The 17,672-nt window shown below is 46.4% G+C and overlaps 1 protein-coding gene across 35 annotated transcripts in view; it reads right to left on the bottom strand.

The window, feature by feature from the left end:
* Cacna1c (calcium voltage-gated channel subunit alpha1 C) overlaps positions 1–17,672 on the bottom strand; it is a 699,954-nt gene that overhangs the window by 548,366 nt on the left and 133,916 nt on the right. For 34 of the 35 annotated variants that reach the window (XM_058584157.1, XM_058584165.1, XM_058584160.1 and 31 more), the window contains exons 2-3: positions 12,225–12,540; positions 7,912–8,017 (exon numbers count right to left, since the gene is read on the bottom strand). In XM_058584157.1, the coding sequence (XP_058440140.1) occupies positions 7,912–8,017; positions 12,225–12,540 (422 nt within the window). Of the gene's footprint in view, positions 1–7,911; positions 8,018–12,224; positions 12,541–17,250; positions 17,447–17,672 lie in introns of those variants that run through there. The other variant, XM_058584171.1, reaches the window with a different exon arrangement.

Genomic DNA, 17,672 nt, shown 5'->3' with positions numbered 1-17,672 from the left:
ATTAAAATGTAACTAACTAAATAAAAGTCTGGTTAAAATTATAGTAGAGGTCCTGTGGAGTTGTTGAAAAGACTAAATGACTTAACACCCTGTAATGTACTTAGAACAGTGCCAGCAATGTGTTGACATTACTGTTGCTATTATTATTAGTTAGAAGGCATGAATCCAACAACTTCCATCATATGGAAACCAGTGAGAAGAAGGAAATAAAGAGGAGAAAAGGGCTTCCAAGAAGCCCAAATCAATGTTATAAAATCCACAAAGTAAAGCTAATGCACTTTATTCATACATGAGTCCCTTGATCAGAATTGATTTACTCTTACTTTGCACATAACCAGAACAGACCAGGTTATCTACTCTCCTAGCCCACTGGAGAGAGGAGCAGCAAGTTAAAAGAGTGGGTGCTGGAGCAGGTAGACAGCCCAACAGGGTGGGGTATGAAAACAATGTCTAAAACCTTTCTTAGATCCTAGCATTCTGGGACCCTTTGGGGGTTCCCTTGTCTCCTGATAGCTGGGTGGTATTATTGCCAGTCCAATAATTGAATCCTAATGATTGTGCACTTCTCAGAAAAGGATGATATATGCTTAGTATTTTTTTTTTCTAAGGATCCAGGGATTTCTATTTTATATTCTAGAAAGAATTTCTTCAAATATATTTATGTGCCGAGGAGTTTGGTATATGAAAGGGTTCCATTACATAAGAAGTGAATTTTATATGGAGCATTTTTCCCCCCAGAATGAATAAAGATGGGTAAAAATGGAGCAAGAGGTGTCACCATATTTAGACTTCAAAGCATCACCTCTTCTCCCATCCATCAGCAAACACAGAGCAGACAATGCCTCCTCCTCTCTCTGAAATATTTAGTGGATAAACACTGAGTCAAACAATTGCCCCAGGCACCCTGAGGGTTTATGACCATTAGATTAGGCACAAGTCTATCCAGGAGCTTGCCATCCGATTTGAAATGTCATGTTCCTGATGAGGCAGAGCCGTGATCCTGGCTGGCCTCCTTTCCTGCTCTGGCCTGGCAATGTGCTCTGTCCTTTCTAATGATGGTGCTGGTGCAGGTGCTGGGGACAAGAGTTTTGTCTGTGATTTTGAACCTCTGCATTCTACACAGCAGCCATTCGTCAAGAGGTGTTCTGAGGAACCCACTCCTACCCCCTCTGCCTGACCTAGGGAGTCACGGTGCACTTTAAACACCCAGGGAGGAAGCTGCAGCCTAGGTTAAGAACACAGCTGTGGAAACCACAATCCATCCACACACGCTGTCCTCACATCATGGCTACCTCTCACAGGGCAAAACATTTCCATTATCTGAGTTTCACATTCTCATCTAGAAAATGGGAAACAATTATATTCATTTCACAACATTATTGTGATGTTTAAAAGCATTAATGCACAACGCTTTTAGGAACTCAACTATAGGTGTTGCAGACTCATCAACTATGCCTGTTGCTACTGTGTTAAAAACCTGGAGATGGGGTTGAGGCTGGGACTGAGCAGTAGAGCACCTGCCTAACATGCCCAAGTCCCTGGTTTCCATCCCCAGCACCACAAAAATATAAAGGAGGCTTAGAGAAGTCTTATAATAACTTTACTTCGGTCAACTCAGAATTTACTGAGTTTATTTTGCAACAGAACCATTTTTTTATTTGTTTGTTTGAAAATACCGGCTAACATTGCTACAGAATGTTTCATCTTTGAAACATGTTCACATCTGCCTCATCAGGTTCTCACAGCAACCCTACACACTCCAGAAAATAGAGAAAAGAGCCCAAGCTGGGGTTTCACACAGGCCTGAGTTCAAAGTCCAGCTGTGCCACTCACTCACTCACCAAGTCACTTTACTTCTTGGAGATTTCATTTCCTCATCTGAAATAAAAGGACAATGCCTAGCAGCCTGCATTCATTCACCTAGTCATTCACTCAACAGATATTTATCAAGAGCTGGACAGGTGCCTGATACTGGTCAAAACACTGGAGATACTGCCATGAATAAGATGGATAAATTCTCCACCCTCCAGGAAACAAATAAATATAGTATAGTTTATTTGGAGAGGGGTATTTAAAATAGTATATACAAAGCCCTGGCACCTAATGAGACTCAGTGAAGGTATATTATGATTAAGCAGGTATTACTATTCTCACTGGCCAGAGGAGATGAAACAGAAGGTTAAGTGACTGACCAGGGCCACACAGTTCAGGTCTCTCTTCCTAGGTCAATGCCTGCAATCCTGGCTCCAGCGCAGCTTTAAGACACACGCTAGTCCTGGTTCCACTCAGACCAGATTATTTGGAATTCCTAAGGGGAGACCTCACTCAGTAGAGGCCCTTTCTCAATGCACTGGTCCAAGCTAATTCTCTCACCCAAAAACAGTCTCTCTGTTTCTGTCTTCAGCACCCTGTGGCCCCCTCATTGCTCAGCGCAGGAGAGGTTGTTTGTACATGATTCAGGAACTACGTGGCTTATTTCCCGCGATCATCTATTAATATGTTTCATAACCCTAGTGTATCTGCAAAGTGTGTGTCTGGTGCATTAAGATGACACACACAAGATAGCAATAATAAACCCCATTTTTGTTATGATCATTATTGTTGATGCATGAAAGCCCCACAAAGACTTCTCACTCGCAGGCAAATGCGACAATAAAAGAAATCACAGCTCACTGCACAAAGAGGAGTGAAAGTCAAAGGGGCAGTTTTTTTAGTCACTTCTCAGAGCATGCCCCTCTCAGAGCTTGGGAGGGAGGACTCGATTCATGTCAGAACTTGAGGGTTCAAATGAGGGACCCCACATGTCTTCAACCCAGCATTGCCTAGGAATTGAGAGGAAGGGAGGTGACCTTGGCTTTACAGTGCCTCTGGCATGCCCTGGATCCCTGAGCTAACTGGTTAGAAGGCAAAAAAAAAAAAAGCCCTGTGAAGAATGCAGTCCACACAGGCCCCCCAGAAAATAAAGATGAGCCACCCACAGACACACACCAATCCTGCTGGATTTGAGTTGCCAGGAAACAGAGATTTGGTGTCCTCTTGCACCCTTGTGAGACAAAAGCTATCCTGAAAGACATTGATCCTGATGTACCTACAGGGACCCCAGGAGGAGAGTGGCTTTCAGACTCTGTTCTGAGTTCTAAGGGACAGCATGCATTTGCCTGTGCCAGGCACAGCTCTACACATTTCACATATTAATCTTCACAACCAGGTTATGGTGCTATCTTGCCTCAATTTCACAGTGATACATTAGTATGTCTGACGTCCCAAGTTTCTTCCCAGTCTAGCTCCAGCCCCTGGGCAAGACAACTCTCCTCTCACAGCCCCCAAACCATTGCTTTTCTGGCCTCTTCCCTTCTCCCCGCCTCCACCAAAAGCCTGGCTCTTGCTACATAAAGTACATAACATTGTTCTTTGCATAAGGTCAAATGCCAGATATATTCTCTTAATATTCCAACGCAAGCCAAGTCTTTGTGGACTTCAGGATTTGCAGAGAACTGGGTGTTTTCCATGCACGATAGGTTCTCTCTGCTGGCAGAGGCTATTCAACAGGCACATACAATTTACCTACCAAGCAACAGCTATTGACAGAACAAGTTTACCGTTGCCATATTGTAAATGATGGCTTATGGAGTAGCTGGCATTGCCAGTGCTAGGTCTGTGAATAATCCAGAAGAGAACTTCATGTCACAGACCAGCTCAGGTTTCAGTATGCTTCACTAGCTTGATGAAAAGATAACGAAGATAATGGATTTGGGAGCAGAAGTATGTATTAGATGGTGCATAAGACTTTTATTTAAATAATGAGAGAAAGATCTTAAAAATAAAACTCTATTCTGGAATACTTTTCAACTCTTGAAAAGGAAAGAAAGCAAAGCGTTAGAAAAATGAAGTAGGGATTAAATGCAGAGGGTGGGAGAAAGCAAAGAGTCCAGGAAAGAATGGAAGGGAACTGACGGATTTGTGAGAGAAACTGAGAGCAGGAGCAAGCATAGATGTGCATTTGCAAATCCTGTGACGGGCAAGCGTGCTTTGCTAAATAGACTGCTCTTCAACCCAATAGAGTGGGAAACCTCTTGGCAGTTGACGTATGTCATCTTTCTGTTTGGATCCTAGAAAGAGCTTGTGGGTAGATAGAGCAGACTGTGGAGAGAGCTGAAGGTGGATCCACTCAGACTATGGAGAACATTCTAGATCACTGCTTTCAAACAGCAGTGCATAGGCCCCTGCATCTGAACCACCAGGGGAGCTTGTGCCAAACACCGGGACCTACTCCAGATTCATGGCATCAGACTCTCTGGGTCAGGACTGGGAACATGCATGTGACCCAGTTCACCACAGGATTTTCATGCCTCAGAGTCTGAGAACCACTGATACAGGTGCATCACTGTCTCTCTTTTGTTATTGCTCAGAGCAGGACTCTATTAATTCTTTATTAAAATAAGAAAAAAGAAGGGCCAGTGTTGTGGCTCTATGGTAGAGCTCTTGCCTAGCATGCTTGAGGCACTGGGTTCGATCCCTGACACCACATAAAAATAAATAAACAAATAAAATAAAGGTATATGTCCATCTACAACTAAAAAAAAATTAAGAAGAAAAAGGTATGACACTAACGGGGAAATTCTCAAGTTTCATTTTGGAAGTACTAGATCATTTAAGGAGTCAGTCCGGGATGACTAGTGGAATATTTCAGGCATCAGCACACAGTCATTATGTACCTATGATTTCCTAGCCCAGGAAAGGCTACACAGTCAGATCAACAGCCTCTTCAAAGCTCAGCACACTCCTCAAAGTCAGATTGTCAGCCTTGAGTTGCCATCAAGTCCAGATTTTGACCTACTGACTGGTCCCCTCTTTCATATTTTTAAATTGTTTCCTTAGCTTCCAAGACTTCACTCTCTGAAATTCCCCCTCCTACTTCTCAGGCCAAATTGTCCCCATATCCTTTCTTGGGTCTTTCTTCTCCACCCTCTCTGTAAACACTGCTCTCCAGGGCCCAGCTTGGCCTTCAGCTCCCCCTGCCCTCAGCCCTATGGCAGGTGCTCTGGTCCATGCCCACGGCCTCTCCCTCTCCCCATTCTCTCATTACCCGCTAGTCTACAACCTCATCCAAAACTGTCTCCCGAGCTCCACGCCTGCCAACTACCTGTTGGACATCACCATCATACACACCAGGGGCTCCTCACCTAACAAATCCCCAGTCATATCCATAATGCCTTGACTCTTAAATGTGACCTTCCCCTGAAGTCCTTCTCCTTGATAATGCCACCTGGCCACCCATGTCACCATGCTGGGACTCAGCCCTCTCCTTTGCCCACAATACTGGGCTGGTCCCAAGTGCAGGCAAGTTCACCTTCTAAATCCACCACCCTCTCCGTCCCTATTGTCACTAACATCTGAACTTTGGCAAAGTTTCCTTTTTTCTTCACATTGAGGCTCCAACTGAGCTGCTCAGCCCTTCTTGCTATAAGAGTTCTCTCCTGCTCTTCAGGGGCTCCTCATCATTGGAAGTTAAATCCAGCTGTTGGCATGGACTATGAAGCCGCCATCACCTGGCTCTTCTCCTTCATTCAAAATCAGCACCCCATCATTCAGAGTATGACCACAGGTCCTTTGCACATGTGCATACTCCAGCCCAAAAACATCTCTTTGGGCCTGGAAATCACCTCTTGTAAGACCTTTCACTATTTGCAAACATTTTCTTATGTTTATCTTTCCTATCAGTCACAGACAGGGTCTACATCTGGACATATTCCAAATCCAGTACCCAGCTCCAGGTGTGAATGCTTGCCAAGTGACTGCACAAGCATATGGTAGAGCAGCAGAGGAAGAGACTGAAGGGAGAATCTCAGGCAGTCATGAAGGTCCAGGCAAAAGGTGAATCAGGTTTGGGTTGGGATGAGGACAGTGAAGATGACAGCAGTAATAAGACCCACACTCACAGTGCCCAGTGCTCAGCCCTGGTCCAGAGCTGATGTGGACTTTTTCTTTTTTGTTGGTTTTCTGGGTGGATTTCTGAATCCTGCTTGGCTACTGCCTCACCCCACCATGCAGTCCATGGCACTGGCGACCCCAGAGAAGGTATGACCCCATGGAATTCAGAGAGTGATGAGTCAAATCCACAGTTTTATTGAGATGTCATTCACATAAAAACCCCCATCCTAAGTCACTGATTCAATGATTTTGTGCGAAGTTCTAGTTTTAGAACACGTCCATTGCTCACTGGTAGGATTTAAGAGAAACTATAATATGTCCAGCATCTTCTATGCCCAGCCACCTCCAGAATAAGTCCAACCTTGACCCCTGGTTCCCTCCCACAGCCCCTCCACCTCCTGGAGGCACAAGGTTGACAGGTCTCGGTCAGCCCAGGGCTTCTCTCTGGGCAACCTCCCAAGTGGTCCTACTAATCCTCCTGGGAGCTGTGGGATGAGGGGGCCATTACATGACCATCTCTGAGACCTAAGATAAACCAAACTCCTCTGCCCACAAAGTACCCCAAAACTTCACTGGCATAAAAACAAGACCTGGATTCTATTTGTAACCAGGCCTCTTTTTGAAATTGCAGATTAAGTGTTATGCTGCAGAGGGATTCTGGAAGGACCATGGGAGGGGAGGGAGGTGGACACAGAGAAGAAACAGAACAAACAGAAGGAGCTCCTGCTTTGGGGAGACTGTTCAGCTTGTTCTTATTTTGACATGGGGACAATTTCTTGCCTGTTAAGAGACAAGGTCATGCCTCAGATGGCTGCACGGACTGCCACTGATGGTCTGTCATGTCATCACTCGGCACTCACTGCCCAGCTCAGGAACCTTTGGAACGTGTCCTTACCACGCAACCCCACACCCATCCAGAAGCCCGGCAGCCCCCCACACACTGAATGCCCTAACCCATATGGGTCTGCAACTAGCTGCAAAAGCATGCATCAAATTTACTTTCCAAAGGGGCCAAGGGATATGTCAAAGGTTCTAAGAACCATCCCCCGGATAGCATCAGCAGACAGTAACGATGGAAAGGAGACTCTATAACCCTCCTGATTCTTCTGAAAGCAATCGCATCCGACAGTCCAGTCTCAGTCACTTGAGGAAGGTGCTGGCAACAGGGGAAAGATGGTGGCTTTGGTGACCAAACACTGCTTTGGGGGACTCATATGAAAAGTTATGCTGTCTTTGCAAGGGGAGAGAGACAATATTGTTCTACATGCCCATCACAGAGGCATCCCAAAGTGGCCCAGTTTCACCAACCACATTCCAGAGCGCTTTTCCTCACATGCCCAGACGGAGAAAAGGCCTTTGTAATGACTTCGTGCTCAGCCAAAAGTAAACACACTCTCCACTTTTTCCATGGACAAATCCTAACCCCAAATTGCCAGCACTGGCCTCTCCACAATCCAAATGGAAAGCCTCCTTTCCCAAGAAAATAAAACCTTTTTAACTCAATAATACATCTTGGCTGCAAAAGCAAACTTTCCTGAAAGCTTCCTAGAAATTATTTATCATGCAATCACGCAGCCAGGCTGCAGATCGCCTGAGCAAATCCTACCAATAGGACAAAGGCACTCAAAATACATAGGACAAATGATCCAGGAATAAATGCTCACTCCAGCACACCTGCACTTGCAACTTAGGCAGCACATTTTATAACTCACACAGGATCCGCCACACACATACACACACACACACACACACACACACAGAGTTCGCTGCCTCCTAATTGGAATATTCTTTCTGAAAACAGGCTGTGATAAGACAGGTGCTGATTTGAATAAAGAGCAAAATGGCATTCCAGATCTGAGCTCGGCAGCGCTTTGGTACATGTCAAACGCACATCTCACTCCTCTCGCACATTCCAACTCGAATCCATGTGATCCAACTTCAGTTCTCCACAGAGTAGTAAGAAACGACTTGAGGACTTACCAGGTTGGAATTGGTGGCATTGGAATCATCTTCTGGAAAGGGAATATAGATTGCTAAGGCCACACAATTGGCAAAAATAGTCAGTAAAATAATTATTTCAAATGGTCTGAGGAAGGGAGTTAAGGAAGTTAACGCTGCAGCGAGCCCAAGTGAAACAAATATACATCTCTCTATTTTTTTTTAAATGAATCAAAGATTGGTAAGAATTTTGTTTAAACAATGCATTCCAAGCCCCTTGTATTCTGAAAAGAAACATATGCCTTTTTAAGTGCTTCTAGTGGGGCCCCGCCAAAATTTTTCCTAATATGTCAAAAGCAGTGGAGGCCAGTCGCGTGCCAGAGTAAACACAGATTTCTAAAAACTTTTTTCCCCTTCTTTTATTTATTTAGATTGCATTTGACTTCATTTTCCCTCATGTGGACTTGGAGTGGCTTTTACAGGCTGTACCTGCCCCAGGCAGGGCTCCCTGGATCCCCGTTTCCACGTGGCTTCTGCGCTGCCACCAGGAGACCCAATCGCACCTGGGAACGACAGCAGTGGAGTGGGATTTTAAGACAAAGTGACATTTCATGGTTTTCATTAAAATCTGGAGAATTTATTTTTTAATCTTTGAAAGTGAAAAGTGGTTTTCTTCCTCCCCTCTCCCCCTCCCCCTCCTTCTCCTTCTTCTCCTCTTTCATTTTCTGACAGATTCCAGAGAACCTAAAGCCCATCTGGGGTGAGGGGCTCAGGACCCCACAGAGTGTGGCAGGATGTGTGCTGCGTGTTTAAAGAAGGGCAGCCATCTCTCCTTTAGGGACACCCCTGGTTCTGCAGAGGTCCTGCCTCCGGTAAGCAAGGCTCCAGTTGCTGGTCCTCCCAACTTCTCCATCGATGGTGCTGGTCTCTAGAGGGACAACCCAGAGTTCACTCACCAGTAACAGAACACACTGAGGTTCCCAGTCCCTGACTTCTTCATCAAAACACAGGACAGGGTACACCCTCTAGAGACAAATGAGCTAATGGGATAATACCCGTCCAATGAGCCCACCCCACCACACCCAACCCAAGGCCAGAAAAGGAAGCTCCACAGGAAGGGCCCAACTTGTGCTCTTCTATCTCCACTCCTACCAGCCCGGTCCCTTCTGCCAACTTTCAGCCTCATTCAGAGTCTAACAGGAGAAAGAGAAGGGGATGGAAATCGTTGGGTGAAAGAACCAGTTTAATTCTCCCAGGGAAATCTCTACTCACAAAGGTAACAAATTTTGAAGTAGGAAAAGACCTTAGAAATGATCTGATCCAAACCTCTGAGGCCCAGAGAGCCCAAGAAACTTTCCCAAGGTTCCCTAACAGATTAATGACCAGGCAGGACTAGAACCCATATTTCCTGCCCACCAGTGCAGTACTCACCCCCGACACACACAGCCTTCTGACTGTGTACCCAGGCAGCACTGGACCAGGGTCACAGAATGCTGGAAGTGGGAGGAATCTCAGTGATTATCTGGTGGCAGAACCCCTCAGCCCCAAAGGAGAGCTCAGGGTCCATTTAGCCAGCATGCCTCCTTCAAGGTGCCTATTTTTTTTTTTTTGCATGTGTGCCTTGATATTAAAAGGTGGCATGCAGTAGACCTGTCCAACTTCCCCACTTTACAGATGCGGACAGTAAAACAACTGTTCGAGATTCCAACCTGGCAATGAACAGAGCCAGGGCCAGAACCCAGACCCACTCACTAATCTCTTACCTCATGCTGCCCTTGAGTTGACCAAGGACTCAGTGGTGATATTGGGGGTGCAGATGCCAGGGTGGGTATGGTGACAGTGAGAACAGGAGCTAACATTTATCGAGAGCCTACTCCATGCTAGGCACTGGTCTAAATGCACCACACAAACATCCAGCATAGAAAGTACAGCTATCACTCCCATTGTTAAGGGAGGAAACGGAGGCACAGAAAGGTACATGTTAACTTGTCCAAAGTCACAGAGCTGGTGGTAGAATGGGATCTAGTCTGGCTCTAGAGTCTGAATTTGTGAGGGCTCCTCTACACTGATCTCGCCTGTGTTACCCTAGAGCATTTTCATGACGTCAGTTCCTCCAGCTCTCCTACTGCAGCACCTCTTCCTGCCCAAACCCTTTCCCACCTGCTTAGGAGAGTGACACTTGCCCTAGGGGCTGGTCAGTTTCATTCTCATCATCTGCTACCCTGTGCTCTTCCCTCCAGGACATGAGCTCAAGAAGTCAGCTGAGCCAGACTTCCTGTGCCTCCATTCATCTAATGTAACTGGCTGCCTCCACCCCCGTGGGGATACCTGAGCTTGGGATGTTTCGAGTGCTACCAGTTCTACCTCCTGCCCCTGCTCAGGCTATCCATCCATCGTGTTATGCTAAGAGCATTGGCTAATGTCGGAAATGAGGCTGTGTAAAGAAACCAATCAGGAAGATAAGAAGAGCCATCAGCCGAAAAGCAGAGGAGAACCCAGGTAAGCCCTGGATACACTGCATGTCACCCTGGGAGGACCAGGTCATTTTTTAAACTGCATTCTTAATGACAGTATCAGATTCCACCTTTTCCTAGCTCCTTATCTGTCCAGCTATCCTTCCTTGGCAGTCTAGGAACGCCACCCATGAAGCAGAAAGGCCCACATCGCCTCCTCCAGGTGGGAAGCACATTCCCCAGGGAGGGTGACTGCCACACAGTGAATGTTCAGGCTGCTGTCGGAGGTCCCGCTATGTCCCAACAGAGCTGGACTGCACCCCCTGAACATCCACCCAGGTACTCATCTAGTCCCCACCTGTGCCTGACCTGCAGGGGCCCTCATTTCTTCCACTCCATGGTTCTGCCTCAAGCAGCTTTGGAAGCAGCCTATGGCTGACCACACCCACCTCCCATTCACTCATCATACTACATCGCTCAGGTCTGACCTGGCAATTCTTCAGCAGCCCCTTCATTTAAATTCTCTTGAAGTTACTTTTTACTTGAGAGGCTTAAGCATGCATAGAATGAATACTGCTTACTCTAAAGAACTTTCTTTTATCCCCAGATCACCTTCTTCTAACTTCTGACCATTACCCAAGATTTTTAAATCTTTCCCTAAAAACTTACTAATGAAACCTAACACCCCTATCCTGGGCATTGAGAAATATGGTAGTCCTATCCAAACAAATTCTTACTGCAAAAATGCCAAATATTAAGACCCAGCATGCCACCAGGGGGGGAAAAAAAGACCAGGGTTCAAATCCCATCTGATACTAAGCATATGGCCCTGGAGAATCTTTCACATGGGATTCATTTCATCACTAGGGAAAATCAGGGGTAGACCTATAAATCTTTAAGATTTTTTTCTAATCTCCATGACTCTATGACACTTCGATATTAGGGGCCTTGCAATTCTATGGTGACATGCCTTGGAGTTATGTTCTCTGAAGAACCCATTCATTGGTTTCTATGTGTACAGAAGGGCTCTGTGTTTTAAACTCCAGACCAGTGTTCCCAACTGTAACTACTTTAGAATCACCTGGAGAATTTTTTTTAAGAATGCCTGGGTAGAGCTCAGGCATCTAAAGTTTGCTAAAACTTTCTACAGAATTCTAACATGCTACCAAGGCTGAGAGCCACTGCTCCCAGGCCCTGGAGCCAAGAAACCGGGCTGTTGATGGCTACATTCTTATATCTCCTGGGCTGCTTCATCCTTGAGAGAGGTGAGGTCATGAAACTATCCTAGTACAGTAACAAAGGAGGGAACAAAGGTTGTGAAGTAGCCCATGATGACTATTAACACAATCACCTGAGTGGATCCCCAGGCAAGCTGAGCCATGTAAGTGCTTCAGATATGGGATTTTTTGGATTTGGGAATATTTGCATTCACATAATGAGAAAGTATGGGAAGGGGATCCAAGTCTAAACACAAAATTCATCTATGATTCACATGTATCTCATACACATAGTGTGAAGGTAATTTTATACAGTGTTTTTACTGAGCCTGTATTGAACTACTATCCATCATATGAAGAAGATGTGGAAGCTTCTACTTGTGGCATCGTGTTTCAGATTTTGGAGCAATTCAGATTTCAGATTTTGGATTAGGGACGTTAGAGCCATATGTGGGGGGAAAAATTAAAACCTAGGCATCGTGAGCCCTGTCCCCAGGATCCTGATTCATTGAGTCTAGGACAGGGCCTCTAACTGTGTTTTCACAGGCCTCACTGATGCAGACCCACAAACCAGCTGTAGGCACAGCACCATCTACAGAGGCTGCTGCCTGGTAAGCCCCAGAGGGCTGGCCTCTAGGACACAAGTCCCACAAGCACCCTTCCCGGGCCAAAGCACAAAGGATATTTCCATTCGACGATGCTTATACATGCTCTCCGGATGGGGTTCTTCAGGGTCAGACAGAGCAGGGCACGGGGTGGCCGCGTGGCAGTTGTGCCACCCTGTTTTTTGGGTTTCCCATACTGCTGCCGTTTCCGCTGCGTGGAGCTGACTGTGGAGATGGTCGCATTGCCAGCACTGCCCATCAGCTTGGCCTGCCGGGCTGCATCAATGGCTGCTTGCCAAGACAGGGCTGCCCCTGGGGTAGGGATGTGCTCAGGGGCAAGCCCCGCAGCTGCGTTGGCATTCATGTTGGCTGAGCGCGGGCTCCCATAGTTGGAACCTGCAGCAAAAGAGGAAAGAGGACAACAGTCACTAGAGGGAAAATAGGTGCACCTGGGACACAGATTCACATTTTTTTAAAAATTTCATTTCAAGCTATTGCATGAAATTGGGAGGTGACACATGAAAACACTAGTGTGATGTGCTAAGAAACAACCAGGAAATTGGTTCTAGGCTAAGTTTGGTCTAGTTCAGTTGGGTGACCTTGAACAGGTGGCTCCCTTCCCTGATCTCACCGCCTCATTTGAGGCAGACAAGAGACGTGCCTACCTCAGAATTCATGAACCTCAGCAGCACTGTACTAGTTAGGAAAGGAGGGTGCATTGGAAGATAGAACACAATGCAATGCATAAATTCCAACACATTTGTAAGAACAACTCACAAACAAAAGGATATTCTTCAAACAGAACAGAATGGTTGTTTAAGGGGGGTGAGGAAGAAAATCAGAGTAAGATGTGGGGATAAGAAGGAATAAAGAATGAATGCATGAGTGAGTGAGCATCATATAAATTCATAACAAATATGCATTGAAGAATGTAATTCACTTAGCTCTCTGCACCTGAGTTCCAGAACCAAAACTAAATACAATAAAACGAGGGGACTGAACTCAAGTTAAGTTCACATCCAGTGCTACAGCTTAGATCTTAAATGTCCCCCCCCAAAGACCTCTGTGTTAAAGGCTTGGCCTTCAGGGAGATGTTACTGGGGGTTGTGGATCCTTTGAGGTAGGGCCTAACAGGAGGTCTTTGGGTCACTGGGGGCATGCCCTTGAAGGGGACTCTGGGACCCTAGTCTCTTCCTCTTCCCTTTTGATTCCTCGGTGGGATGAGTAGTTTTGCTCTGCCACATGTTCCTGCCCTGATGTGCTGCCTCACCATAGGCCCAAAGCAACAGGACCAATTTATTGTTAACTGAAGCCTCCAAACCCATGAGCCCAAACAAATCTCTTCTCTCCATAAGATGATTATATCAGGTATCTGTCACAGAGATGGAAATTGCAAATCCAGGCCCCCAAAGCATCTGACTTAAGTTTGGCACAGGTGGGAGAGGGAGGGGAGCTTGATGGTTTAAATTATAGGCAAATCCCTTGACATCTGACATCTCTCACAGAGAAAGAAGGTCTAGGACCTCTCCTCTTGAAATGAGTTGCCCTTTTCTGACTTTTTCCACTAATAAAGTACAGCAGAAGAGACACTATGGGATTTCCAAGCTCAAAACGGCCAAGTTGCCTAGACCTGAGTTTCTCAGGATGGATAGCTGAAGGAAAGCAAAAGCCACCATACTGTGAGGAAGCCTACTAGCTGCATGGAGAGACCATGTGGAAAGAGAGAGTCCAGATAAGCCTACAGCTGCTGTAGTCACCAACTGCACTTCAAGAGAGACCCCAAGCCAGAACAGTGCCAAATGAGGAACTTCCTGAATTTCTGACCCATAACAACTGAGAGATAACAAGATGCTTGCTATTGTAAGCCACTTTGCTTTGGGGTGATTTATTATATAGCATATGACATCTGAGGAGGGGAGCTATGTGGCATGGTCAACAGGATGGAGTAGAGAGTACTGTCCAGGAGAAACTCTTGATAGGAGCCAGCAAAATCCAGAGGGCCCTACCTAAGAAGAGATGGCTACACTGCTCTGGTTTAAAGGTACCAAAGCCTTCAAGAAAGTCCCTAAGACACCACATACGCATGACACTCTCTAGTCTGTTAGGAAAGATGCCTTACCCTAGAATCTGTAAGGTTTGCCAAATAATCAGCTCACCCTGGACCCAAACGTGTGCCTCCCAGAACAGATGTTCGACCTTGATATTTGTAATGCCGGTGAGCTGACCTAGTGCAGTGAGATCAACAAAAGCCTCAGAGAATGGAATGCTACCATGAAAGGTGAATCTGGCATGTGGATACCACTTCAATTGCTTGGAGACAGTGGCGGAGCAGCCAGACCAATTTCACATACATCAATTGAGTCCTCCCACAGTGACCTTCTCTGCTCAGTGTACACAGGTCCTCCCAAGGCAGCTGCTGGGCACAGAATGAACTACATTGTTGAACCCCTTCCCTCTCCTCACCTGGGGCTCCTCAGTATACAGGTGGAAACGTAGAGCCTCTCCCAATCATCTCCCCAGCTCTTGGCTTGTGCTGGTCCTTCTATGTTTGGACTCCAAGATAACTTTGCTCCCAGGGTGACCTGCTTCCTAGAACCTACCATCACCACGACTACTCTTGACTCCCACAGGAGCCTGTTAAGGGCACTTGGCCCAGCTTGGCCAGTGTTTTGGTTAAACTTCTAGATTGAGAAGGGCCTAGAAATTAAAAAAGCACACTTCTAGGTGAGTCTGTGAAGGTGTTTCCAGAGACACTTGGCATAAAGGTCAGCCAACTGAGGGGGAAGACCTGCCCTGAATGGCAGCACCATCCAATAGGCCCAGATGGAACAAAAAACAGACAAGAAGGGGCAAGTGCATGCACATGCACACTCAGCTTTTCTTGAGCAGTAGGTTTACTGCTGCTGCCATTAACATAGACATCAAACTCCAAGTTCTTCACCCTCTCACTGTGAACTTGCACCAGCAAATCTCCAGGGGCATTCCAAACCTTCAGCCTGGGACTGGGGCCTTCCTTATCTGGTCCCCCTTGTTCTGCACGTCCACCTTTTAGACTGAGCAACTACTGGTTTCTCCATTTCTCCAATCTGCACATGGCCAGACTGATTATGTAAGCCACACTAAAAAAAAAATCCCCTCTAATAATTGCATGTACATTCTATTTGTTCTGTTCCTCTGGAGAGCCCTAATACAACAGACAGAATATTTTCACCCTACAGAGTCCATCCCAGAGAGAGAACTCAGGATCATGGGATTCTTGCATCCAGCCATGCCAGAAGTTAGCCCTACTTTGAGGGACAGGAGGTGAAACAGGTGTGACTCTGGAAGCTGGCTTCCACCAAAGCTACACTCAAGGTCGGCATAGCCACTCTTATTTTAAGTCATTTCCCCACACTCACTGTGATAATTAAGTTATTTAGGAACTCATCTATGTTGGGTTTCTGCCTCATGCAACCAAGAAAGACCTAATATGCTTACTCAGTGCCCAAAACGTGTACCCAACTGAGCTGTCATTTCTGAGAGATTCCATAGTCTATGTCCTCTCCATCATAAGAGGGAGAGACAATGAGCTTCAACACTTACGCCAATTGACTGACATCATTGTCCAAATGCTGTACTTACAGGATTCTGAGACTTTCCTGAGCAAGACAAGAAATCACATCATGATAGATCAGTGATGCCTATCATGGCACAAGGGGTAGGGAATGGTAAATACACAGGTGCCACGTACTTACCACCCCAGCTTGACCCCAAGATGAGCACATCAGGTCTCCCTGGGTACCAGCTCATCAGCTATACTACTGTCGTCCATTCTGTTGCATTAGAGCCCCACCCCCCTTTCCAGGGCCTAGAAAACTGCCTCCTTACTGAACCGAAGTCATGGCCGCATTCTCAATGTGACACGGATTCCCACCTCACCACTGATTCCCTTTGCCCTCCTCCTTTTTTCTGCCCCACTGGCTCCAAGCAGCTGCTGCATCCTAGGGGTAAAGTATATTAACCAGAATATCAGGCTCATGGAGAGCGCAGCACTTCTGTGTGCTGAGAAGTCTCCTTGACCACATAGCTTGTCCCAGTCTTCCCCGTGCTCACTGTATGGATCCCTAGCCTAATGTGAGGAAGGCCTCAAGAAAGCTTACCTTTCTTATAAGACCCCAGAGGGAAAAAATTCAAAGAGTCGATTTGAATTAATAAAGGCACCTGAAGCACAAGAACCGCTTTAATAAGCAGCAAGATGAGTATCTCCACTTAACACATAAGAAAACAAAGGAGCATATGACTCACTAAAGGTCACAAAATGAGACAATGGAAGATTTCTGCAGCACACAGGACTCAGTGAGCTGCCAGACTATACTCCCGCCTCCTCAGATCTCTCTGTCACACAGACACACACACACACTCCACATGCATACACACGTGTGTGCTCACATGCACGGTGACAAACAGAGCACACACCTCTTCTGGGTTTTGTGGGCTTTGGGATGGAACAGGCTGCATTCCTAAAAACATCCTTAAACTTAAAAGGATCTTCATAGGACAGTGTCCACTACACCATCAGCCTCCTTGGGAACCCTCTGGGGTGATTATAGGAACCTCCAGGGTGAATGACAGTAGAAAGTGTCCTGCTTATGCATCAGAGTGACCAAGTCCAAAGTAGCCCAATCTTCCATCTTCTGTGGTTCCCCAGAGAGGGCTGGAACTCTAGTTTTGCTCCATTCAATCTGTGGTAAATCATTTTTCCTTCCTGGACTCTCTTTGGCAATGACAAAATTTAATAGAGTCTATTTTGGTTCCTGGACTAACTCTTCTTCCCTCACACATATAAAAGCAGCCCTGTCCCCTGCTTTCAGCCTACCAGACCCCACTTCTCTACATATGACAAGACCTCACACTTCCCCTGAGGTGAGTGTCCTCCAACCCTCACCTTGGCCCTTCCCTGGCTTGTCTTTATCTCCCTCTCATCTCAGCTGCCAGTTCCAAACACCAAGCAATCCCAGGAACGTCAGGACAACACTTGAGAAAAGGGCTGGAGGCAACAGGCCTGAGAACACATCTATTGCCCTGTTAAGGCTGTATGTGGGTGCATCCTTCACCCTGATCCCTTACCGTGAGACAGAGGCGTCCATGAGCAAGATGGTGGCTGCCTCCACAGAGCCAGGAGGCAGTTCTGAACACCAGGTCTTGGTAAGCTGACTTCTGAGCACCCCCAGCCTGCACTCCATGGGGGACCTTATTTATATTGTGAACTGTTCCCAGAACACAAGGATCTCTCTGGAGCATACCATCTGGAGAAAGCACATATGAATAGGCCCATGGGGAAAAGTGGAATGTCAACTTCTCCCTAGCCAGAGGACAAAAAAACAACCAGTATTTTGGTCCAGGCAGTCCAGAGCACAGCTACAGCCCTGTGACATGATTAAGGGCACTGCCACAGTAAACTCAGAACCATACACAGGTGAGACAGGTCTGGCCTGTCAGGGCTAGCCTCTGTGAAGGCTGAACTCCAAGCTCAGCTTGGCCTTCCCTCC

Source organism: Marmota monax, unplaced genomic scaffold (genome assembly GCF_021218885.2).
Source record: "Marmota monax isolate L192 unplaced genomic scaffold, Marmota_monax_Labrador192_F-V1.1 WCK01_AAM20220418_F8-fsc00163, whole genome shotgun sequence".
Classification (NCBI taxonomy): Eukaryota; Metazoa; Chordata; class Mammalia; order Rodentia; family Sciuridae; genus Marmota; species Marmota monax.
Note: the sequence above shows the minus strand (reverse complement) of the source record. Positions and strands in the feature narration are given on the sequence as shown.